The sequence below is a fragment of the Bison bison genome, unplaced genomic scaffold (assembly GCF_000754665.1).
Source record: "Bison bison bison isolate TAMUID 2011002044 unplaced genomic scaffold, Bison_UMD1.0 scf7180017864533, whole genome shotgun sequence".
In the NCBI taxonomy this organism is placed as follows: domain Eukaryota; kingdom Metazoa; phylum Chordata; class Mammalia; order Artiodactyla; family Bovidae; genus Bison; species Bison bison.
The window spans coordinates 9554282-9579121 of record NW_011495082.1 but is presented as its reverse complement, the minus strand read 5'-3'; the positions used below and the strand labels follow the sequence as shown (position 1 = coordinate 9579121).

At 39.2% G+C, this 24840-nt stretch overlaps 2 protein-coding genes across 5 annotated transcripts in view; one reads left to right on the top strand and one right to left on the bottom strand.

The window, feature by feature from the left end:
- Positions 1-15353, bottom strand: part of ARSK (arylsulfatase family, member K) — a 57457-nt gene extending 42104 nt beyond the window's left edge. The window contains exons 1-3 of the mRNA XM_010831946.1: positions 15163-15353; positions 7022-7151; positions 3513-3672 (exon numbers count right to left, since the gene is read on the bottom strand). Coding sequence (XP_010830248.1) covers positions 3513-3672; positions 7022-7151; positions 15163-15300 — 428 coding nt within the window. The 5' untranslated portion in view covers positions 15301-15353. The remainder of the gene's footprint in view (positions 1-3512; positions 3673-7021; positions 7152-15162) is intronic.
- A 173-nt stretch (positions 15354-15526) lies between these two features.
- The window catches only part of TTC37 (tetratricopeptide repeat domain 37), a 100844-nt gene continuing 91530 nt past the window's right edge, over positions 15527-24840 (top strand). For 3 of the 4 annotated variants that reach the window (XM_010831944.1, XM_010831945.1, XM_010831942.1), the window contains exons 1-3: positions 15527-15608; positions 16641-16711; positions 21867-21957. In XM_010831944.1, the coding sequence (XP_010830246.1) occupies positions 21868-21957 (90 nt within the window). In that variant the 5' untranslated portion in view covers positions 15527-15608; positions 16641-16711; position 21867. Of the gene's footprint in view, positions 15609-16640; positions 16712-21849; positions 21958-24840 lie in introns of all 4 variants that reach the window. The other variant, XM_010831943.1, reaches the window with a different exon arrangement.

Below are 24840 nucleotides of genomic sequence, written 5' to 3'. Positions count from 1 at the left end.
TCTCTATGCTAATGTACTATGCCTTTACCCCAAACTCTGTCTCCAAGTCGGTTCTGCCTCTTGGCCCAGAACCTACTTGACAAACCAGTATGGATATTGTTCCCCTAATCTATGTAAATGAAACTATTTGTATGGTGGTCTGCCCTTCTTCAAGATTCAAGTTAATCATTTTATGGCCCAGGATAAACCATTTATCCCAAAATGCATCTTATGGGTGAGGGGCCTGGTGCCATTCTGAATTTTAAGACATTGCTTTCTTTCATTAACAGACTGCTAGTGACTATATAACATCCAGCTAAAGACTAGCAGGGGGGTATTCTTTCTGCCCCCTTCTGATGCCTATGTCAGAAGCTTTCTCTATCTCCTTTATACTTTAATAAAACTTTACTACACAAAAGCTCTGAGCGATCAAGCCTCGTCTCTGGCCCCGGATTGAATTCTTCTCCTCCGGGGGGCCAAGAATCCCGGTGTATTCGCGTGATTCAACAACAACCTTTCAATGACAAAAGCTTTACCCCATAGAGAAAGTGATCAAAACACCTTAAGAATTAAGTACACGTTTCCTTTCAATTGCTAAGAAGATACAGAAAATTTGAACCTAATTAGACTTATTATGAGCACAACACCTATAATGTGAGAGGGCAGATTAATATCAGGATTTTATAAACCATGTAACCGTACTCCAGTGAGGTCATAGAACTTCAGAAAGAAAGAATTTTTAGAGTCATCTAGTATACACTCGATGGCACCCCACTCCAGTACTCTTGCCTGGAAAATCCCATGGACGAAGGAGCCTGGTAGGTTGCAGTCCATGGGGTTGTGAAGAGTCGGACACGACTGAGCGACTTCCCTTTCACTTTTCACTTTCATGCATTGGAGAAGGAAATGGCAACCCACTCCAGTGTTCTTGCCTGGAGAATCGCAGGGATGGGGGAGCCTGGTGGGCTGCTGTCTATGGGGTCACACAGAGTGACTTAGCAGCAGCTTAGCAGCAGTGTACACTCATTCAGTGAAACTGGCATCCTGAGTAGATAAATAACTTGCCCTGGTCTTATAGTTAGTGTCATCTTAACGAATGGTACCACCAACACGTGTTTAACAGTTGTCTGGAAGAAACAAGCATGTAGCCTTTAAAGTTCCCAGTCTGATGTTGTGTAGTATATACAGGAAGGGACACATAGCTGGATTAGTGTCCCTAAACTGGTACAAGAAGAAAGCATCACATGATGTCGAGAAAAGAAAGAGAATTGGAGCAATAAACTAAAGGGACTTGTAATCCTGGCTGAAAATACAAACAGGTTCAAAAATTGCTTTACCACTTTCAGTGGTAAAGGTAGCACAATGTTATAAAAACTAGTTTTGAGAGTCAGTCTATCAAAAAACACTGAATGCACCTATTTATGATGTTTTATAGTGAGAGACCTTTTTTTAAAATTTATTTTTAATTGAAGCATAATTGCTTCACAGTACTGTGTTGCTTTCTACCAAACATCAACATGAGATATGTTTTCCCCCCCTGAAACTCGTCTTTAAACTTGTACAGAAAAATCTGAAAGATACTGTGCTGTAACTCATGCAGACATGCCATTCACAGCAGCCTTAACCTATGTGTCAGTCAAGTGCCATATGTGGGCACATACAGCAGGAATACAAACAGTCTTGACAGTTTATTTAAGTTTCCTAAGGGTCGCAAAGAGTCGGACACGACTGAGTGACTGAACTGAACTGAACCTAGATAGCATGTTAAAAAGCAGAGACATTACTTTGCCAACAAAGGTCCGTCTAGTCAAGGCTATGGTTTTTCCAGTGGTCATGTATGGATGTGAGAGTTGGACTATGAAGAAAGCTGAGCACGGAACAATTGATGCTTTTGAACTGTGGTGTTGGAGAAGACTCTTGAGAGTCCCTTGGACTGCAAGGAGATCCAACCAGTCCATTCTAAAGGAGATCAGTCCTGGGTGTTCTTTAGAAGGACTGATGCTAAAGTTGAAACTCCAGTACTTTGGCCACCTCATGGGAAGAGTTGACTCATTGGAGAGGACTCTGATGCTGGAAGGGATTGGGGGCAGGAGAAGGGGATGACAGAGGATGAGATGGCTGGATGGCATCACCGACTCGATGGACATGAGTTTGAACAAGTTCCAGGAGTTGGTGATGGACAGGGAGGCCTGGTGTGCTGCGATTCATGGAGTTGCAAAGAGTCGGACATGACTGAGCAACTGAACTGAACTGAACTGAAGCTCTGGTGAGAGGATCAGTAAATGAAAATATGCTATAAGCAATTATTACACTGAAAACCATCTTTGATTTCCCAAATATCAATGTTTAAGTAGCTCTTTTCCTTTTATTGATTTTAACCCTAGGTAAAATAGAATATCATTGTTTATCAAATAATAAGCTATAACTTTTTATTCCATTCATTTATTCATTAACCAAAACATTTAACTGTGTGTCTACAATGTACAGGCACTATGATGGCAGTGGGAATAAAGTAGTACAAAGGAGAAACAGGATCTGTGCACGCCAAGAAAGATTATCCCACTGAGGAATAACACTTAGATCAAAGTTTAACCATCTCACACAGAGTGCGACAGTGATACGGAGTACATTGCGTTCAATCTTAGATTCTTTTTCATTATTGGACTGACTGAGGAAACAACAAAAACAAAAAAAAATTTCAAATATGATAATATGAATGGGTGTATCTGACTTTGGATTAACCTTACTTTCTAAAAAGTAGAAGGATTTTAAAGAGAAACTGGTAAAACTCCATGAAAAGAGCACATACTATTTCATTTAGAATTCACCACAAAGAAATTTAAATAACATTATTTAATATTTAAATTTTATTTAAAAAATTACTTAAATTTAAGGAAGTTAGCTTAAATAATAGCCCTAAAATTATACTGCTGGTTAGTAGTAAACCAAGAAACTAGGATTCAAAAGTAGGCAATCTGATTCTAGATTTCTACTCTTACCGCCTATGCTTGGTTGCCTAATTTTGAGGACTGAGTAAAATGAAAGAAAAAAATTACAATAGAAAACTAAAGTTGGAGAGAACTGACAAAAGCAAGTAACAAGAAGATTATAGTCTATGAAACAAATTTTAAAGTAAATAAAGCAGCCATTGTATATATAAATCAAAATAACTCATGGACTACACAATTTTATAGACCTTTAATGTTTAAAGAAAACAAAATTACTAGCATATAAGTAATTTCAATATTTTAAGAAGGTTAAAGAAAGCTAAAGATTTAGCCAAATTAACACAATCTAGAGGTTAAGAGATTTACTTTCAGCTTTGCGGAGAAATAACAGAAGTCAAAAAGGGTACATGTATGTATTACAGTAGTGGGCTGTCTATGAAAATCATTTTTTAAAACTTTTAATTTTAGATTAACTTTTAGCTGATCAGCAATGTAAAGATAGTTTAAGGTGGACGGCAAAGGCTATCAGTCATATGTATACATATTCATTCTCCGCCAGAGAATCACTTTTATTTTATTTTTTACCTGATGGAGTGATGTCCTGAAGTATAGTCCAGTTTTCCAAATTTTTGTGTTCTGTAGCCATGCTTCTCCATGACATCCATCCATGTTGTATAATTTGGATCTAAGCCCTTAAAGTTATTCCAAGATTCTGTTAAGTGAGTGAAGAGCCCACTCCACATTGCTGGTGGAAAAAAAATGGGATCAGTGTAAACAAAGCTTAACAATTTATTTTGATGACTGAGACAGTTATACCAAGAGAGAAAAGAGATGACTAGTTCAGAGCTCAGGCTCTGCATTAAGATATTACCTGCATTAGGTGTTTTACCTAACATTTTTGATTGCTACCTCGTTTTTTTCAGGGGAAAACTGAAATGAGTTCCTATTTCCGCTTTACAGGTGAATCTCTAAGGCTTACAGGTCAGGTTGTTTAAGGTAAATAGATGCAATTAAATATAAAGCCTATCTTACTTGAGTTTCTTTCAATCATAAAAATAATCACTATGTATTTATTGGTCAACTTTCCACGTTGGTCAAATGACGTACAGATCTCATTTTCCCAAAATTCCCAAGGATTTTCCTTGTTTCTTGTCTTGTTACCGGCTTGCCACAAAAAAGTTAAGTGTACTTTTTAGTTATGTCTTCTCTCTTATTTTCTACAGCTATGATTGTTTAGTCAATAAATCTTTTCCCAAATATTAACAGGACTAAACAGAGAAATAGACACAAATACTAGGGGACTTCAATATCCCCACTTTCAACAGCAAATAGATCTTTCAGACAGAAAATCAAAAAGGAAACACTAGACTACCTGTTAGAACAGATGGACTTAACGTTTTCAGAACATTCCATCCAAACACACAGAAAGTACATTCTTTTCAAGTGCAAATGAAATATTCGCCAGGAATATCATATTAGGTCATACAACAAGACTGAGTAATTACATTTACTAAGACTTAAATTCTTAAGAATTTAAGAAATTTAAAAATCAATCGAGCATCTTTTCTGACCACAATGATATGAAACTAGAACCAATTACAAGAAGAAAACTGGAAAACTCACAAATATGTGGAGATTAAGCAACATGCTCCTAAACAACCAATGGGCCAAAGAAGAAAAGAGAAAAAACGATTTCGAGACAAATGAAAATGAAAATACAGCACAGCAACACAAATGGCATGCAGCAAAAAGCATTTCTAAGAGGGAAGGTCATAGCTATAAATACCTTTCTGTGGTATCAGTCGTAATGTCTCCTCTTTAATTTCTGAGTCCTTTCTTTTTTTTTGGAAAGTATAGCTAAGGATTTGTCCATTAAAAAAAAAACAAACTTAGTTTTATTATCTTTTCTGTTGAGCTTTTAGTCTCTGCTTCATTTATTTCCACTTTGATCTTTGTTTTCTTTCTTCTACTAACTTTGGGCTTAGTTTGTACTTTTTAAAAAATCACTTGCTCTGCAGCTATGTTCCAGTCATTGACCTTGGTCCTGGGGACACAATGTTAGTAAGGCCCCAGTGTGTGGGGCTTAGCTTTGGTAGTTACCTCATTGTTGCTGCTTTTGTGGGAGGTAGCACTATGGCTATATGTTGCTATAAGTGCTGTGTGATGCACATAAACCTGATCTGACTGATTCAGCTCATGAAAATGTTCTTATTCTCTCTAGAATATGGTGTATACCTTAAACTAACACAGTGTTTTATGTCAATTATATCTCAGTAAAGCAGGGAAAAAAAGCCTTTTCCCTTTTCTGTGTACACATGTAGTAGGGTTGAATCCTTTTCTCATCTAACAAAATGCTTTCTTCATGAGAAGTGGAATAGGGTATCACCTGGCATTGAATCCCAACACTGCTAGCCCTTTGATAAGTTATATAACCTTCCAGTACTTTAGTTTTCATCTGCAAAATGTTTATAACAACAATTTCCACTTTGTGACAATGTGGATAATTATATAAATTAAGACCCGCAAAGGCAGTTAGAATATGGCCAGGCACGCAGTAAGAATGCAATACATGTGAGTTTTTATTACGATTATTCCCTTCTCTTTGTTCTAAGTGTTCAAAATAGACTTCTTCCAGGAAAAGGATCACCTAACATTTCTGAAATCTTTAGAGTTCCTTGAGCACTTTTAAAATCCATTATCTCATTTGATGCTAGAACAGCCCTGTGAAGGACACAGCGCATAAAAGCATTCTGCGATTAGGAAACGGAGGGGCGCGCCTGACATAGTCCATTGAGGACCGGAACCCAGTCCTCACCTCACCCCAGTACAGCTCTCATTCCACTTGCTCAATAAAGAACAAAAAGTGAACAAAAGTGTTTGTAATACATCTGGTCCTTCATCATGGAAACATCATTTATAATACACTTCAGGTTTCTTTTAATCATCAGTGATTATATAGTTGGTAGTGCTGAAAACGTAGTCACAAAATAAAAACATGTGGCTCAAATCATGGAGAATATGATGTCAGGAACTTAACGGACAAAAGAAAATCATTGGCTGCTATTTGTGAGTTCCAGTGCAAACCATCATAAAGTGGAAGAGAAAGACAACTCTATCAGAGAACAGAATTTATAAAAATGTCAATTTCTTCTTTTTTTCAGTTAGTCATGACTTAACTGCCTATTTCATAAATTACTATAATAAAAGTAAACAGGTAGATTTGGGATAGAGGTTAATTGAGACCGAAGGAAAAAATATCTAATCTGCAATAATACGGAAAATTCCAGGTATACCTGAGAAGTTTTACTACTTTGTAGCTCAGATGCTAAAGAATCTGCCTGCAATACAGGAGACCTGGCTTCGATCCCCAGGTTGGGAAGATCCCCTGGAAAACGGAATGGCAACCTACTCCAGTATTCTTGTCTGGAGAATCCCAAGGACAGAGGAGCCTGGCGGGCTACAGTCCATGCAGTCGCAAAGAGTCAGACACAAGTGAGTGACTAACACTCCTTCAGTTCAGTTCCTTAGTATACTTTACAATCCCCTCCCAACTACTTATCTCTTACTGAAAAATTTAAATGGAACTCCTCTAGGAAATATAAGCATTTCCGAATTTGCCTGGAGAGTTGAGATTCTTAGTCACCAGTCATAAGGAAATGAAACAACAGACTTGAACTAAACATCATTTTAGGTGATAAAATTTCTACTCTTAAAAAAGCCCAGTACCCAATGTTGTTGTTTAGTCACTAACTCATGCCTCACCCTTTGCAACCCCATGGAGTTGCATGCTCCTCTGTCCATGTGATTTCCCAGGCAAGAATACCGGAGGGGCTGCCTTTTCCTTCACCAGGAAATCTTCCCAAGCCAGGGATCAAACTCACGTTTTCTGCATTAGGAGGCCGATTCTTTACCGCTGAGCCATGAGGGAAACCCCCAATACCCATTACATACCCTGAAACACATCTCACATATATTCAAAAATTTTTATTAGATGCCAAATATGATTTACTATCCTGTTTTGGAGTATAATCTTTTAAAGTGTGAAAACATTTTCAGGGTGGGGCTACTTCCAGTAAAATTAAGCATGTTCGTACCTGCACGCGATGGACAGCAGATTGGAGAGTTTGTGTAGGCATTTAGAAAGGAAGTGCCATGTGCCTTCATGAAGTTGATAAAAGGAAGTTTCACTACCTGACTTCCTGGATAAAATGTTAGCCTTCCATCCTGGAATAAAGAAATTTAATTGTTTATGAAGCATTGATTACATCGCAAAAGAAGAAAATAATTTCCTTTAATTTTAACCATAAAATTCCCAAGTAGTTGGGACTTCCCTGGTGGTCCAGAGGCTAAGACTCCATACTCCCAATGCAGAGGGCCCAGGTTTGATCCCTGTGCTGGGAACTAGACCTCACATGCCGCAACTAAGAGTTTGCCTGCTGCAACTAAGACCCCGTATAGCCAAATAAATAAATATTTTAAAAAATTCACAAGTAGCAAAAAACTTCAATATGATCCTAAGAACCTTCAAATAATGAAAACAAGTAGACAAAGTGTTATCATTCTCTGGCTCATAATAGTGTAAATTCATGTTGTGTGAGACTTAGATCCATTTGAATACAGAAAATAAATGAAAGAAATTAATGGAAAGTGGGATGGACTGACTGAACCAATGTTTGTTGAGTATTTGGTATGTGCCAGGCACTATGAAAGATCTGGAGATACAATGGTGAATAAAAATAGAGTCCCTGGCCTCATGAAGCTTATAGACTAGTGGGAGAGGCAAAAAACATCAGTTCAGTCACTCAGTTGGGTCCGACTCTTTGTGACCCCATGGACTGCAGCACGTCAGGCTTCCCTGTCTATCACCAACTCCCAGAGTTTACCCAAACTCATGTCCATTGAGTCAGTGATGCCATCCAGCCATCTCATCCTCTGTCGTCCCCTTTTCTTCCTGCCTTCAATCTTTCCCAGCATCAGGGAAACCAAGAATAAACCAAGAATAATTACAATACCATTACTGTTATATGGCCTTGAAAAAAAATCTAAAGATACAGAACAACAAAGGAAACCTTCTTGGTAAGAGTGAACAGGGAAGGCTTCTCTGGGAAGTGAGAGCTGAAGAATGAGGAGGGTCACCCATTCAAATAGAGATGCCTGCAGGACGTAAGCGGAGATAACAACTAGGCAGCTGGAGAGATGAGCTGGAAGACTGGAAGAGATGTTTAGGTTGGAGATACCTATTTTGGAATTGAATTGGGAATTGAAGAACTCTTCTTGGTAAAGAGCAAAAAAGAGAAAAAAGAATGTTCCAGTCCTGGAGTTATATCTATTGTATGTTTTCAGTGTAGTTTTGTAAATAAAATACAGTTTAAAAGTGAGCTAATCCAAAATACAGGACATACATACATCTTTGAGATGTCTGAGATTTCCAAATGGAGATATAAATTAGGGTACAGATAGGAATCGAGCTCAGAGAAGTCTATCCTAGTGAAACAAGGCTTTAATATATCCATGTCATTGAAAACTGTGAGACAGTGAAAGCTTTTAGGGAGAGAGAGAAAAGAAAGAAAGAAGCCCTGAGGAGTCCCAGGTAAGAAGAGAAGGCAGAGTGGGAAACAGAAAGAATGACTAGTGAGGGAGGAAGATATCAGGAGACTGAGTCTCATGAAAGCTGAGGGAAGACAGTGTGTCAAGAGAGACGGAATAGCTGTGTTGAGAGGGTATGTAAATAAGGTCAGAAAATGCACATTGGAATTGGTGGCTGGTGACGTTGACAGGAGCACTTCCAATGGAGTCGTAAGAATGGACGCCTAAAACAGAAAGGGAAGAGAGAATGGGAGGTGAGATGGCAGGTGGAGAAACCACTTCTAAGTATTTTTTTTGCAAAGGAAAACAAAACAAAACAAAAAAAATGGGATGGATGTTAGCTAATAGAGGATTAGATACAGGAGAAATGTGGGATTAAGGTCAGGATTTTTTAAAAGATGGGGAAAGTTAGAGCATGCTTATATGTTGAAATAAATACCACTTCTAGCAGAAGTAACCACTGAATACTAAGCAAGTAACTCCTGATTTCCTGAATGATGAGCAAGGGAGCCCAGGACAAAAGTGCACACTCTACCCTTGTAAGAATTTCACTAAATCCATAAATTCAAACTCTCGGAAACTTATCTTGATAAAACTCAAATGCCTACAGGTCTTATTCCTTCAATCTTTTGGACATGGGGGATGATAACCATTTGTGGCCACTGGATGGATTCTAGACAACCCAGCCACCCAGGTTCATCCTTTTGGAGGGATGGAGCAGGAGGTCTTATAGCAGAAGCACTGGGATGCCATACAATTCAGACAGTGAGGCTTGGACTCTAAGTCCTGCAGGCTAGATTCAGACGGGTGTAATGACCACTGAATGGATACAGCAGTGTGTCTGTAATTCATGTTAGCAATTTCTTGACTCATTTCCATGGAAAGCAGACGAGAAAGCAGGTATCTTTAAATAGCAGAATAGCAAGGATGGCAAATGGGGGAGGGGATAACTACCTCACTTCGGGAAGTTTCTAGCACAGAATATGTAAAAGGTGGTCCATGTAAAGATTACTGCCTACGATATAAAGGCACTCAATAAATATTCAGTGAGTGAAATGAAACAAGTCTTTAATTCAGAGCTGTATAATTTACAAAAGACAAATTCAGTATGTGCAAAATTCAACACTGCATTTTTGTAAAACTTAATAAACCTGGATTATGTGCATCAATGGAATGATTTATATTTGACTAGGTTCTGAGAAAATATTTAAATTATGCTACACATATTCTCAAGGTCAAAAGCATACTAATACTTTAAATGAAGATCAAAACTATATTATTAGAGAAGATATTGAACATTTCTAGAAGTTTTGGCTTTTTAACTTCATGTAGTTTTTACACACTAGCAAATACTTTTAAAAAGAGGCTAAAGTGGTACCACTGCTCATGGTATCAATGGGAGGTGGTTCACATAGTAATTCAATCTGAACTGAAATGGATCTTAACATGGTTAGCTGATGAAAACCACAGAGAAAGTAAGTTTTCCATCATGTGGTACTGTAGTTCACAATGAATAGTCAGGTCTAAGTACAGTTCTAGCACATTTTAGTTGGGAGAGAAAATCTTCCAGAATGGTTTTCAGAATAACTTTCATTATCTTAAGGCCATTCCTACTGTTTAAACAAATAGAGTACCCTAAAACTGGGCATTTAAAAAAGAAAAAGAGACCCACTAATTGGCTTTCTGAGCACCAAAGAATTGATACTTTTGAACTGTGGTGTTGGGAGAAGATTCTTGAGAGTCCGTTGGACTGCAAGGAGATCCAACCAGTCCATCCTAAAGGAAACCAGTCCTGAGTTTTCATTGGAAAGACTGATTGATGCTGAAGCTGAAACTTCAGTACTTTGGCCACCTGATGAGAAGAACTGACCCTGATGCTTGGAAAGACTGAAGGCAGGAGGAGAAGGGGATGACAGAGGATGAACTGAACTGAATTGGCTTTCTGCATAAAAGTGTCAGAAATGATACCAATTGCCTTTTGCCTTAGTTTTTGAATTCTGCTATTATTCTTGACTCTCCTGGGAGGCAGGCATTTCCCGCCTTGGGATGGATAAGCTTTTTGGTAGATATAATTCTGTGATCTGGATTGCTCCTTCTAGAGCCATGACTTGGTTCAGTTCAGTTCAGTTGCTCAGTCGTGTCTGACTCTTTGCAACCTCATGGACTGCAGCTCACCAGGCTTCCCTACCCATCACCAACTTCTGGAGTTTGCTCAAACTCATGTCCATCTAATCAGTGACGCCATCCAACCATCTCATCCTCTGTCATCCCCTTCTCCCATCTTCAATCTTTCCCAGCATTAGGGTCTTTTCCATTGAGTCAGTTCTTTGCATCAGGTGGCCAAAGTACTGGAGCTTCAGCTTCAGCATCAGTCCTTCCAAAGAATATTCATGACTTGGTATGCAACTCCTTATTCTGGGCCAGGGAAAACCAGTGATGTTTAGATTTCAAGACATCAATCTAATGAAAGAATATAACAGTAATCTTAACTGTCTGATTTATTATCAAGCAAGACTGTTTAGAGCATTCTTTTCAGATCTGTTCATCAGACTGAATGAGAGCCTCACTAGACACTACTACACAGTCCTGTGTATAGCACTCCCGAAACCTCATGAAAACTACAAACAGCACAGGTGCAGGGGTGAAGGAGGGAGGCAGAGAGGATGCTTATGCCCTTATGCCCTTAAGACTCAGGCTGAGGTGTTTATTTTCTCTTTTAAAAAATGGGTTTATTAAGATATAATTCACACATCATGCAACTAACCCATTTAATTTATACAATTCAGTGTTTTTTTTTAGTATATTTAGGGAATTGTGTAAGCATCATCACTATCGATTTTAGAACATTCTCATCATGTCCAAAAGAAATCTAGTATTCCTTAACTGTCACGCGTTAATCCTCCTGTTCTCCCGAATCTAGGTAACTGTTGGTCTGTCTCTAATTTTTGTCTCTGTAGATTTGCTTTCTTTGGACAAATGGAATCATACAGTATGTTGTCCCTTCTGAGTAGCTTCTCTCACTTAGCGTAATGACTTTAGGTTCATCCACGTTGCAGCATGTATCAATACTGCATTTCTTTTTTATTGTTGAAAAATATTACTAAATTTTATTTGCCCATTTATCACCTGATATATATTTGAGTTGTTTTCACTTTTTGGAAGTATTAATATTTATGTAAAAGTTTTTGTGTGGACATATGTGTGTGGACATATGTTTTTTATTTCTTTTGGATATATACCTTGAAGTAGAATTGCTGGATCAATGTGAAACTCATGTTAAACATTTTTGGAATTGCTAGATTGTTTTCAAAAGTAGCTACGCCATTTTACACTCCCACCAGCAGCATATGAAGGTTGCATTTCTCTCATATTCTCATGGCTCTAGTGTGTCTCTGATTATAGTCATCTTTGTGGATGTGAACTGGTGTCTCATTGTGGTTTTGATTTGCATTTCCGTATGATTAACAATATTGAGTATCTTTTCATATGTTTATTGACTATTTGCATATCTTCTTTGGAGGACTGTCTGTTCAGATCTTTTGCCCATTTTTAAATTGCCTAAGAGCTTGCCAGGAGAAGGCAATGGCACCCCACTCCAGTACTCTTGCCTGGAAAATCCCATGGACGGAGGAGCCTGGTAGGCGGCAGTCCATGGGGTCGCACAGAGTCGGACACGACTGAGCGACTCACTTTCACTTTTCACTTTCATGCATTGGAGAAGGAAATGGCAACCCACTCCAGTGTTCTTGCCTGGAGAATCCCAGGGATGGGGAAGCCTGGTGGGCTGCTGTCTATGGGGTTGCACAGAGTCGGACACGACTGAAGTGACTTAGCAGCAAGGGCTTGCCAGGTGGTGCTTGTGGTAAAGAACTGGCCTGCCAATGCAGGAGACATAAGACACTCGGATTCCATTCCTGGGTCGGGAAGATCCCCTGGAGCAGGAAATGGCAAACCACTGCCTTGAGAATCCAATAGACAGAGAAGCCTGGCAGGGTTGCAAAGAGTCAGACATGACTGAAGCGACTTTGCATGCGTGCAAACTACCTAATCCAAAGTCACAGATTTGCACCCATGTTTTTTTCTAAGGGTTTAATAGTTTTAGCTTTTATGTTTAATTCATCAGTTCACTTTGAGCTACTTTTTAAAAATGGAGTGAGACATTTTGCATGTGGATAATCAGTATTCCCAGCATTATCTGTTGAAAACACTATTCTTTCCCCCATTAAATGGTCTTTGCATCTTTATTGAAAAATCAAATGAGAGTTTGAGAGTTTATTTCTCTACTTTCAATTCTATTCCATCGATTTATATGTCTATCTTTATACCAGTGACACACTATCTTGATTACTACAGTTTTGAAGTGAAGGTAAGTTTTGAAGTTAGAAACTTTAAGTCCTCCAATTTTGTAGTTCTTTTACAAGACTGCCTTGGGTATTCTGGGTCCCTTGAATTTCCATATGAATTTCAGGATGGTTTTTTTCTGTTTCTGCAAAAATGTCATAGTGATTTCTGAAGAGACTGCATAGAATTTGTAGATCAATTTGATGATTATTACTATATTAACAATATTAAATCAATTTCATAAACATGCTTATCTAGGTGTTCATTAATTTCTTTCAACAATGTTTTATAGTTTGATTCAGAGTATAAGAATTGAACTTCTTTGGTTATATTTAATCCTAAGTATTTTATATTTTGGATACTATTTTAAATAGAATTATTTTCTTAATTTTATTTTTCGTTTGTTCATCAAAGGTATAAAAATACAATTGATTTTTATGTATTGATCTTACATCCTACAGCCGTGTAGACTAACTTATTAGTTCTAAAAGTTTTGCAGTAGATTCCCTAGGATTTTCTTTATACAAGGTTATGTTATCTGCAAATAGAGACATTTTTCCTTTCTAATCTAGATGACTTCTATTTCATTTTCTTGTCTAATTCCCTTCCTAGAAAACTGCCAGCTTAACTGCTGAATAAACACAGTAAGAATGGACAGCCTTGTCTTGTTCTTGGTCTTTGGGAGAAAACACTCAGTCTTTTATAGTTAACAATAACATTAACTGTGGATTTTCTGCACGTGTTCTTAATCAGGTTGAAAAAATTCTATTTCTACTTGGTTGAGTGCTTTTATCATGAAGGGTTATTGAATTCTGTCAGATGCTCTTTCTGCATCTATTGAAATGATCACCTGTTAACTGTCCTTTATTCAATTAACATGGTCTATCACATTGACTAGTTTTCAGACATTAAACCCACCTTACATTTCAGGGATAAATCACATTTAGCCATGGTGTATAACCCTTTCTATATATATTTGAATTTGACTTGCTAGTATTTTCAGGACCTTTTCTTCTATATTCATAAGAGATATTAATCTGCATCAAAATTTACATACACACATATTGAAAAATCTATGTGCTTATACTATACTAAAAACAAACCCCAAATATTTTAGTCATCTTCGGAAGTTTCCAGGATGTTGTGACACACCACGCAGATTCCCTTTAGAGTGAAAGATTGCCTCTGCTGAAGGTAGTTTGTCTTGCTCCAAATGGTGCCCCATTCTGGGTGCATTCCACAAATAATGGCCGTCCAACATGAAAGGCCTGGTCTCCTCCCCCAAACTGGAAACAGCTCTGAAGCATCATGCTAGTTTGAGAACTACGCACAAGATCAGCTGAGGCAACAGTCAGTTCTCTTTTTGCAGGATCCTGCTTCCTTCCTTTCCCTTTAATCTCAAGAGCACTGATAATAAACTCATTCTTGTTACTCTCCAAGATTGCCTGTTAGGATCCTAAGTTTAGATAATCATAAAGATTACTTTAAGTAATATTCTCAATAAATTCTAGGGGTATATCCAGATTACGTAACTTTAATCATCCTGGGTTATTTTATGAGGAAGGCAATACAACGTAATGATTAAAAGTGCTCTTTGCTGCCAGACATACTTAACACCAACTATCTACCTGACCACAGTGACACCCTGTCATAATAAACTAACATTATATTTAGTAACCAAACATTTGTCCAAGCAGTAGTTTTAATATCATGGATAATACTAAAAATATCAGGTAATGTTAATATTTGTATCCTTTTTAGTTGATGGTTTGGGAAAGTTACAAAAAATGTTTAAGTTTGGGATTAAACAACAACAACACATACACGCATACAGTTTATCCGGAATATAGGAGAATGGGTCAAATTATGTCAACTAACGAACATAAATCAACACTAACAGATTATCAGACAACTGGGTAATAAAAGTACATTGATCGCTGGAAAGCTAACAGGCTTTTACGTTGATGCAGAATGTTATTTTTCCCCACAAGTGAATCAAGCGGGGATATGGACTGAAAATTTATTAGTAATTTAATGGGCCAGCAAAGAAAAAAAAAAAAAATTTGCTAAGATGCGAATCGGACTGCGTCTTACTAAAGCATGTTTTTATGTGCGTTACATGCATATCTATGTAGTGCACGTAGGTCTGTACGGGGCGTCAAGGTAAAATGCATTTCTTGCTTTGCATCAGGATAAAACGTGTTTGAAAGTCTCAGATTCTGCTCCCCGAAGCCTGCAAGCAGGGGAAGGGCTGGGCCAATCGCGGCTGTGCAGCAGGGCGCCCCCTCCCCTGCCTTTCCATACTTACGAAGGAGTCGCTCACGACTAGCAACACGTTAGGAGCATCGGGCCAAGCCTGAATTGCTCCCCGCCTCTGCCCACCTGCCCCGGGAGCTGGTGCTGCCAGCGCTGAGGCTGCAACCACCGACACCCACAGCGGCAGCATCTCCGCTTACTGGGCCTCCGGGCGCTGAACCCCCTCCCCCTCCCTCTAGGAAGTTCCTCGGGAGAAGAGGAGGGCGGGGATTGCTTTTACCCACAGAACTACAACTCCCATGAGGCTCGAGGGGAGCGCATGCGAACAGGAGTAGCGCCCGTCTCTCAACTCTCGTTAAGACCTTTTAATCAAATACCGAGAGAACTAAACTTGCCCCAGCCACTTCCAGTCATGTGATCGATGGCTGGGGGTGAAATGCGCATGCGCTGTGCTTTGAGCTTGGGCGTTTTGTGGTAGAGGAGCATCTCCTTTCTCAGGTGGGTTTTTTTTTTTTTTCCTTTGGTGGCTGTCGCCTTTTGCAGAAGTTGAAGCCGGTCGGCCTGTGGAATTGTTACCTAGAGCGAGAAAGGATAGGGTGCCGGGGGCTGCCGGTTTGGCGCCGGGCGAGCCTGGCAGAGTGTCAGGCGAGACTGGGAGACGGTGGGGTGGCAGCCTGTCTGTCACTGAAGCTAAACCGGGCGGTTCCTTGGGCGTCTGTCTGTCTGTCTGGACCGCCTCACGCGGGATGCGGGTCCCGTGAGGCGCCTCTAACACCTTCTCCCGAAAAGTATTTCTAGCCTGCCTTGTCCTGTTCCCCGCTTTTCCCGTGCAGTGATGTGCTCCGGAGGGGTGAGGGTTGCGGCCTACTAAGACAAGTTTCCGGAGAAGGCAGTGGCACCCCACTCCAGTACTCTTGCCTGGAAAATCCCATGGACGGAGGAGCCTGGAAGGCTGCAGTCCATGGGGTCGCTAGGAGTGGAACACGACTGAGCGACTTCACTTTCACTTTTCTCTTTAATGCATTGGAGAAGGAAATGGCAACCCACTCCAGTGTTCTTGCCTGGAGAATCCCAGGGACAGGGGAGCCTGGTGGGCTGCTGTCCATGGGGTTGCAAAGAGTCGGGCACGACTGAGCGACTAACCCACACACAAGTGCCCTTAATTGTTCTAGATTTAAAACAAAATGTAGAAGTAGATAATATTCTCTTCTGGCTCAGTTTTTTACATTGAAGTCAGTGTATTTTGAGTTTCTGTAATTTTTTCCAAATGTGATTGCTTATGGAAGTTTCTTTTGTCACCTTGAGGCCATGGGGACACAGTTTAGACCAACTCAGAAATTTGGAAATTATAATTAATATCTTTTTGGGAAAGAAAGAAATTGGAAAATTGTACATAATTATTTCTCATGTTTTAAATTATAAATTATGAAAATTGAACCTGAATCTGATGTGTTAAAAATTCAACATGTTTTGGGTGGTGTATGTTACCTTTTTCATGTGCCTAACTATCCTGTGTTTTACTTAATCTAGATGGATAAACATTTAAGGAACAATCTGAAACTCAGTTGACAAAGAAGATAGTTTGTGATAATAGGTAAAAGGTAAGTGTCTAGAGTGCTAAATCTTAGGCAGTTAGACTCTGCTTTTACTCAATGACTGATATTACCGATTCTTTTGAGAAGGATGGTTAAATGGTGTGGGTTATTATCCCAGACTATAGGTCATCACAAAGCACCTTTAGACTTTTGTAATTAGATTTAAAGGTGTCATTTTTTTGCTTTTCTGTAATTAACTTCCATTGTTGTTATCGTTACTATTTTTTTTTCTTCTTCTTATTTTTGCTTTGAGGAATGTTTGTTTCTGGCACTGCTGAATGTGGCTTCAATTTTCATAGCTTTAGCTGGGGTGTGTAGGACATATCAGTTCATCTACCTGTCATCTAAATGTTAGTTTTGAGGTATATCATTGTCTTTTGGCATGGTTGTCACTTTGTAACTTTTTATTAGGTGCAGTTGTTGATTTTTATGCTTGATATGTTGAATCAAAACCCTTTTAGTGGTAGTAAAAAAAAAAAAACACCCTTCATTGAGTGAGAATGTGCTAAATATACACTTTTCTTGAGATTGAGGATAAAAAATGGGAGGAGAGGTATAAGGATAAAGTCTGTGGGGCTATGGAAGAATACTAAAGACACTTGTAAAAGGGCTGGGGTTTTCTTTGAAGTGTTGGAAATGCTTGGAATAGAGGGAAGTATCCCAAACAGAGGAATATGAGGTTATGTGGAATCCTTGTGAGTAGTAGGTTTTTACTCTGCAAAATGGGTAGATGATTAGTGCTGTATAAAGCTTTGTGAAGAAAATGAGTGAATGAGCCTCCTCGTTCTCCATAACACTTCCTAAAAAAGAGGAAAACATTTTCAGGGCTAGAAAGAGGGCTAGAAAGGCAGATTATTTTGTTTTTCAGAAAAATATAATCCCCTGAAACTAATATTTATTTATATATACGCATTATATTTTGGTGAAGAGAGAAGGTGTTAGTGCTATCTTGTTATGCTAAATGCCAAATCAAATGAACAAGAGATAGGAGGAGAACAGAGGATTCCACTGCAGCAAGTTGGTTGTTCAGTCGCTCAGTTGTGTCCAACACTTTGTGACCCCATGGACTGCAGCACACCAGGCTTCCCGGTCTTTGACTGTCTCCCAGAGTTTGCGCAGACTCACGTCCTTTGAGTCGATGATGGCATCCAACCATCTCATCCTCTGTCATCCCCTTCTCCTCCTGCCTTCAGTCTTTCCCAGCATCAGGGTATTTTCCAGTGAGTCAGGTCTTCACATCAGGTGGCCAAAGTATTGGAGCTTCAACTTCAGCATCAGTCCTTCCAGTGAGTATTCAGGATTGATTTCCTTTAGGATTGACTAGTTTGATCTCCTTGCTGTCCAAGAGTCTTCTCCAACACCACAGTTTGAAAGCATCAATTCTTCGCTGCTCAGCCTTCTTTGTGGTCCAACTCTCACATCGTACATGACTACTGGAAAAACCATAGCTTTGACTATATGGACCTTTGTCGGCAAAGTGATGTCTGTGCTTTTGAAAACACTGTCTAGATTCATCATAGCTTTTCTTCCAAGGACCAGGAGTCTTTTAATTTCATGGCTGCAGTTACTGCCCATAGTGATTTTGGAGCTCAAGAAAATAAAGTCTGTCACTGTCTCCATTGTTGCCCCATCATTTGCCATGAAGTGATGGGACCAGATGCCATGATCTTCATTTTTTGAATGTTGAGTTTTAAGCCAGCTTTTTCACTCTCCTCTTTTACCTTCATCAATAGGCTCTTCAGTTTGTCTTCACTTTCTGCCATAAGGGTGGTGTTATCTGCATATCTGAGGTTATTGATATTTCTCCCGGCAATCTTGATTCCAGCTTGAGCTTCATCCAGCCTGGCATTTCGCATGATGTACTTTGCATGTAAGTTCAATAAGCAGGTTGACAATATACAGCCTTGATGTACTCCTTTCCCAGTTTGGAACCAGTTTATTGTTGCATGTCCAGTTGTAACTGATGCTTCTTGACCTGCCTACAGGTTTCTCAGGAGGCAGGTAAGGTGGTCTGGTATTCTCATCTCTAGGAATTTTCCATTGTTTGTTGTGATCCACACAGTCAAAGGATTTAGCATAGTTAGTGAAGCTGAAGTAGGTGTTTTTCTGGAATTTCCTTGTTTTTTCTGTGATCCAACAGATTTTGGCAACTTGATCTCTGTTTTCTCCCTTTTCTAAATCCAGCTTGAACATCTGGAAGCTCACGGCTCACGTACTGTTGAAGCCTGGCTCGGAGAATTTTGAGCATTACTTTGCTAGCGTGTGAAATGAGTGCAATTGTGCGGTAGTTTGAACATTCTTTGGCATTGCCCTTCTTTGGGATTGGAATGAAAACTGACCTTTTCCAGTCCTGTGGCCACTGCTGAATTTTCCAAATTTGCTGGCATATTGAGTGCAGCACTTTCACAACATCATCTTTTAGGATTTGAAATAGCTCAACTAGAATTCCATCACCTCCACTAGCTTTGTTTGTGGTACTGCTTCTTCCTAAGCCCCACTTGACTTCATACTCTAGGATGTCTGGCTCTAGGTGAGTTATCACACTGTCATGGTTATCTGGGTCATTAAGACCTTTTTTGTATAGCAAGAGTAGATGTAATTACCTGTGAAGACATGTCAGGCTATAGAAGGATATTGAACATTCGAATTGGCCCCCAAGAGAAGAATAGACTTTGTCTCGTATGGTCTTTAAAAATAACCCACTTCGAGGCATTTGACAGATCTATGTTGGCTGCTCCATATAAGTCCAGATTTGTCTGTCTCATTTTCAAAGTCTTATGTAAACTGGTGCTCTACCTACCCAGCCTAATTTTCTTCTGTTCTTCAACAAGTCCTTCCTCTTCCATTCAGTCTGGCTTCCTTATTGTTTCCTACACAATCTACAGTCATTCTTCTCTCTGCGACTTTGCTAATGCAGTGCCTCTGGCTGTAGTAATTGTCCTTCTTCCCTCCATTCTCAGATCCTTTCTCTACCTCGTAGCGGTTGATTATTTCACATCACACTTCTGTCTTCTACACTCCTTTCGCACTTGCACTCATTAGCCTTAGTTTAGAGTTTGATTCTTCAGTGACTCATGTGCCTGAGGTCTTTCTCTGGATTGAGATTATATTCTTCAGAGCAGAGGCCTTCCTTTCTGTGTCTTCTGTCAAAGGCAACATATAGCTTGGGAGCTGCGTGCTGTGTTAGTGCTGCTTGGTTCTGCTTTGTTCAGAAGTGCTTTTACTTGTATGTTGGGTGATAGAAAAGATGGTGATCTTTGTCCTGGAAAAGTTGCATTCTTCTGATTGCTTTTGCTTGGTCTTATCTTGAAACTTTTTTTGTTCTTTTTTAACTTGGGTATCTCTTTTTTTTTTTTTTTTCTTCTTGGATGTCTCTTTTTATCCCTTTCTGTTGGTCCAGATTAGTTGTCATCATCCCTGTCATTCTCTTCTTTCAGTCTGCAGGTTTATCTACCAAAGATAACTTAGGTGTGAGAAATATAATGTTGCATCAGCATACAGACTTGGTTGCTTCAAGCAAGATTTGCAGATTGTATAAAAATCCTTCTGATGTTTTACATCTGTAAATTTATGCCAATATCATTTCAGCTAACAGAGCAGTGTCCAAAATAAGAGCACATGAGATATGTTGCTTTAATTGTCTAATTATTGTAACTAAGCAAAAAAATCCCTTTTCTGTCTATTTAGGAAGTCTCGTTTTGGCTATAGATAAATTGATATTTTAATATTTTAATTTTTGTATTATTTGAATCTAAAATTCTTTAAGTCAAAAGGATTTCTTTTAATTCTCTGGCTTCTTAAATTTCTTTCATCTTACGCTTGTGCCTCAGCCTGTTTGGATGTAAAGAACTGTCAGCTATCATGTCTGTGAGCCATCTTCTTTGTTCATTTTGCTACCTTGAGCATCAGTGATCTATAATTACCTAGTGAGCCATCTTCTTTGTTCATTTTGCTACCTTGAGCGTCAGTGATCTATAATTACCTAATATGTACGTAGCTTTGTTTTACATTCTTGAGGTTAGAGTTCAATGGAATTGGCAAAAAAAATACAAATGTTTCTTTTTTCAAGATCAAGTTGTGATTGAATTTGGCTGGTTTACTGGTAAATGGAATAAGTTGTGACATCTTAAAATATGTTAGTTTATTTAATATTATACTAATATATCTTCAGTGAATATTTTGTGTACAAACTGAAATATCTATGGCTAAAATTAGTATACAGTCTTCTTGAATATTCCTTTCCTTTATTTAAGTATAAACATTACGTTTACTTCTCTTCAAAGAATATTATATTACAAGGAATACTAGACTACTGTCATCCTAAAGAAATCCTTACTGTGAAAAAAGTTAAAATCCTGATTTATATTTTATAGAAACTAACATCAAAACAGAATGCTTTCTTAAACTTACATCATAGTTACTGAAATTTATTTGTGTTAATGTTTTTACTCTGTGACTTGGATTTATTTTAGTACTTGCTTTGTATAGAATTCTATTGAGATTGGTGTGTGCTTTGGGTCCTGGCCCATAAGATCATCTGTGTTTTAGCCTACTATACGGAGAATGCATATAATTCAAATACAATGCAATTTCAGCAAATATTTATTAATATATACAGTTTGTCAGATACTAAGGATTGAGGATACAGCAGTTGAGCAACAGCAACAACCCAACAAAAGAATAAAAATCCCTGCCTACATGGAGCTTATATTCTGGTGGGGTTGGGAAACAGATAATAATAAATAAGTATATAATATATTAGATGGTGTTAAGTGCTCTGAAGATAAATAAATGCAGTGTTAAAGAGATAGTTAGGGAATATTGAGTAGTTGGGAATTGGAAGAAGAAAGTGTTAAAATTTTAAATAGCATGGCCAGGGAAGGTTTCATTGAGGAAGTGACGTTTGAGTAAAAATCTGAAGGGATGATCTGACTTTCTGTTTTTTAAACATAATAAAATATGTTTATTTTAAGGGGAAAGAATGCTCCATGTGGAAGGAATTATGTGTGCCTTTTTCAGAGGTTAAGTTTGTTCAATTTGTTGGAACTGTTATAGTTAGGCAGGTATCATTGTAGTTTCATTCAGGCTGAAATTAGTATATAGTCCTCTTGAATAGTCCTTTGCCTTTATTTAAGTATAAACAGGCTTTTTGTTTTGACAGAATGTCCAGCAAGGAAGTAAAGACTGCTCTGAAAAGTGCTAGAGATGCAATCAGAAACAAAGAATACAAAGAAGCTTTGAAACATTGTAAGGTAACTAATATTTTTTTTTTCCTTCCAGGACAGAAAAGGTCACAGCTGTAAGCACCACTGATTTGTAACATGTGAATCATTTGTGTCTAAATACAACAAAAGTGGTCAGGCCTGTTAGTAGAACCATTAGCGTGGTTGTGCCAGGATAAGTTACTTCTACCACTTACTTTTGTCTTTCTCTCTATTGGTAACTTGTCAAAGCCAAGTTCCCAAAACCCCAATGTGTCTTAGCTGTCTTTTGATGGATTGTACTATGGAACACTTAAGTTTTCCTTCTTTAATGGTATGTCTTCGGGAGAATCCGCTTGGTGTGTGGTTGTGAGTATTAGGATTCTAAAGGTCCTTTCTGTGCTGAGGGAAATGTTTGTGTCCAGAAGGAGGAACTGAAGGTGCAGGAGAGATGCAGGCTGGCAGTAGGAGAGCAGTCCCTGGGAGGGTGAGTGAGGATGGGGTCCAGAGCTTGAGAGGAGGGCCTTTGACACTTTTTCTGTCTAAACAGCAGGGAAGATAGATACAGATCCACAGCCATCAGGTTTGTAGATTGGGTGGTGGTGGTGGGAAGATAAATGTCCCCCTCTGATGGCTCCTGTCTCTTAGGGATAAGCTGAGAAGGTATGATATGGTTGTCATTCGCCATGAGAGAAGAAATTTATTAGTAAGGATTAGCAGGATTACTCGACTGTAGTCAATGTCCTTTTGAAAATTTCATGTTACTAAAGTGAGATTGGTGTATTCAGCTGTGTAGTGTCTTCCTTCATGTCACCCTTCTCAGGCTTGGAGATGGACAAGATGAATTCAATATATAGGTAGTAAGAAAGCTGAGGGGAAAGAGAGGCAAAGGAGTTGAGGATGTTTGCAAGGGAATGACGACAGTGATGTAAGCTGGTATAAGCTGGGACATGAGAGATGAGAATTGAGAAGTAGGGTGATGGTTGGAGGGAGGTGAGATTAGAAAAAAGTTGGTCATAATAGAGGTTAAAGAACTGTTACCATTGCAGTAATTGAACTGGGAGGCTAGGAGAGGTGCATGCTGGAAACCCAGGTTTTGGATGGCTGAGTACTGAGGGTAAGTAACTGAGAGGCCTTGACATTCATTGGGTCGTCTGCATGATTGATAGAATGATTACTGGAATTGAAGTGGAGAGGAGGGATACCCTATTTTCACTGAAGGAAAGGGGATTCCTAGGAGGTTGGTAGATGGTAGCAACAAGAAGGATATTTTCTAGAGTATAGCTGGTGGTTTGATCTTCAAAGGTGCTGGGGTTTTTAAAGGAGGAGGGGGAGCAGAAGAAGAATATATTACAAGTGACAAATGTGAGCAACGGAAACCCTTGTCTTAGCTCCTGGCCTGTGATACGTGGGATGAACGTGAAAAGAAATCAGCTGCAGCATGTAAGATCTGTAGGGCCACAGCCCAGTTTCATTGCAACAGAACTTGGTGCAGTTCAAAGAAAGATTGAACCTAGGGACCTTGGCTGTTCACATCAGGAGTGTCAGCAGTTGCACTAAAGAGTTCAGGACAGTGGGAGGGAGAGAACGGAGTAAGCCTGGGGGAAATAGATAGCAGTATAGAATGAGAGTCTAAAGGGGTGAAGGATGCCCTTGAGAGGTTAGGTTTCTAGCGAGCCCAGCAGGGGTGGAGGCCATGGCAGAACTAACCCTCATACAGAAGAAGGTGGATGGGCTCTTTAGACTCACAGTAAGAAGGAGGAGGTGGCAGGGGTGCTGGGAGGGGTTGTTTCCTTCAGCACTAGACTAATACACGTGTGAATCTGTTTCTGTTAATATATACAGAAGTACTGCAGCCGTCTTCTTTCTGATTCACATATGAATGCCACCAAGCAGTTTATAATTTATACCTGAGAGACTCAGCTGGAAAGCCAAAGATGGGGAACTAGTCAGTGGCAAATGTGTGACGACTTAACGTGTAGTAACCTAGAATGTTGACATTTTAAGAGAAGTTGCTCCTTAGTGTATTTGCTGTGTCTGGTCTGATTTATCACCTCCTCTGCTGGTGCATCTGTAACTCAGTATAAGCATGCCTTTAGGCAGCCTTGTCTGACTTGTTCGGATGGAGTTGGGAGTCAGGTACTTTTTTCCTTATCTCAGAATGCCATACCTGCTTTCACTGCACTGTTATAAGTATTTCTTTAAAAAGTCTGTTTCCAATCTTGAAAACCCGGTGATTAGGCAGACAACAGGTCCTTACTGACTGTGGGTTGATTGTGGCATTTATCGTTTGCTCTGCAGTCGTATGCCAGTCATTGCCCTTGGTGTTGGGAACACAAACGTTAATAAAACTTCAGTGTTTGGAGCTTAGCTTTGGTGCTTACCTCATGGGTGCCGGTTTTTTGGGAGGTAACGTTATGGGATAGAATATTGGTGACATTGCTAGAAGTGTCATGTGGCCGCACGTAAGACTAATAATCTGCCTGCTTCAACTCGGAAGTGTTCTTCCTTTTCTCTAGAATATGTAAAACCTTAAGAGCTAATTTCATTTTAGCTAGTAGTTTTGTGTTCCTTTCACTGGAACATCTTTGCTTTCCATTTCAAACTGTTTTACCTTAGCAAGTAGCTGTTACTTCTGTAAGCAGTAGCTCTCTGTATAATTTTTGTTCTAGTTGACAGGTGTTGTTTAAACATTCATTGCCACTATTTCTTTTGAACATATTTGGTACAGTCACAGTGAAGTCAAAATACTTTCCTAGGCTGCCCCCGCCAGCGCCGGAGCCGGAGCCGGAGCCGAGGCCGAGCCCTGCCCTGGTCGCCGGCCCGGAAAATTAAAAAAAAAAGAAAAGAAAAAAAAACTAAAAAAAAAAAAATCTATCTGTTTAATATGGGGAGATGCTATCATAGGGGAAAGAAAATACTGGAGTTGGATAA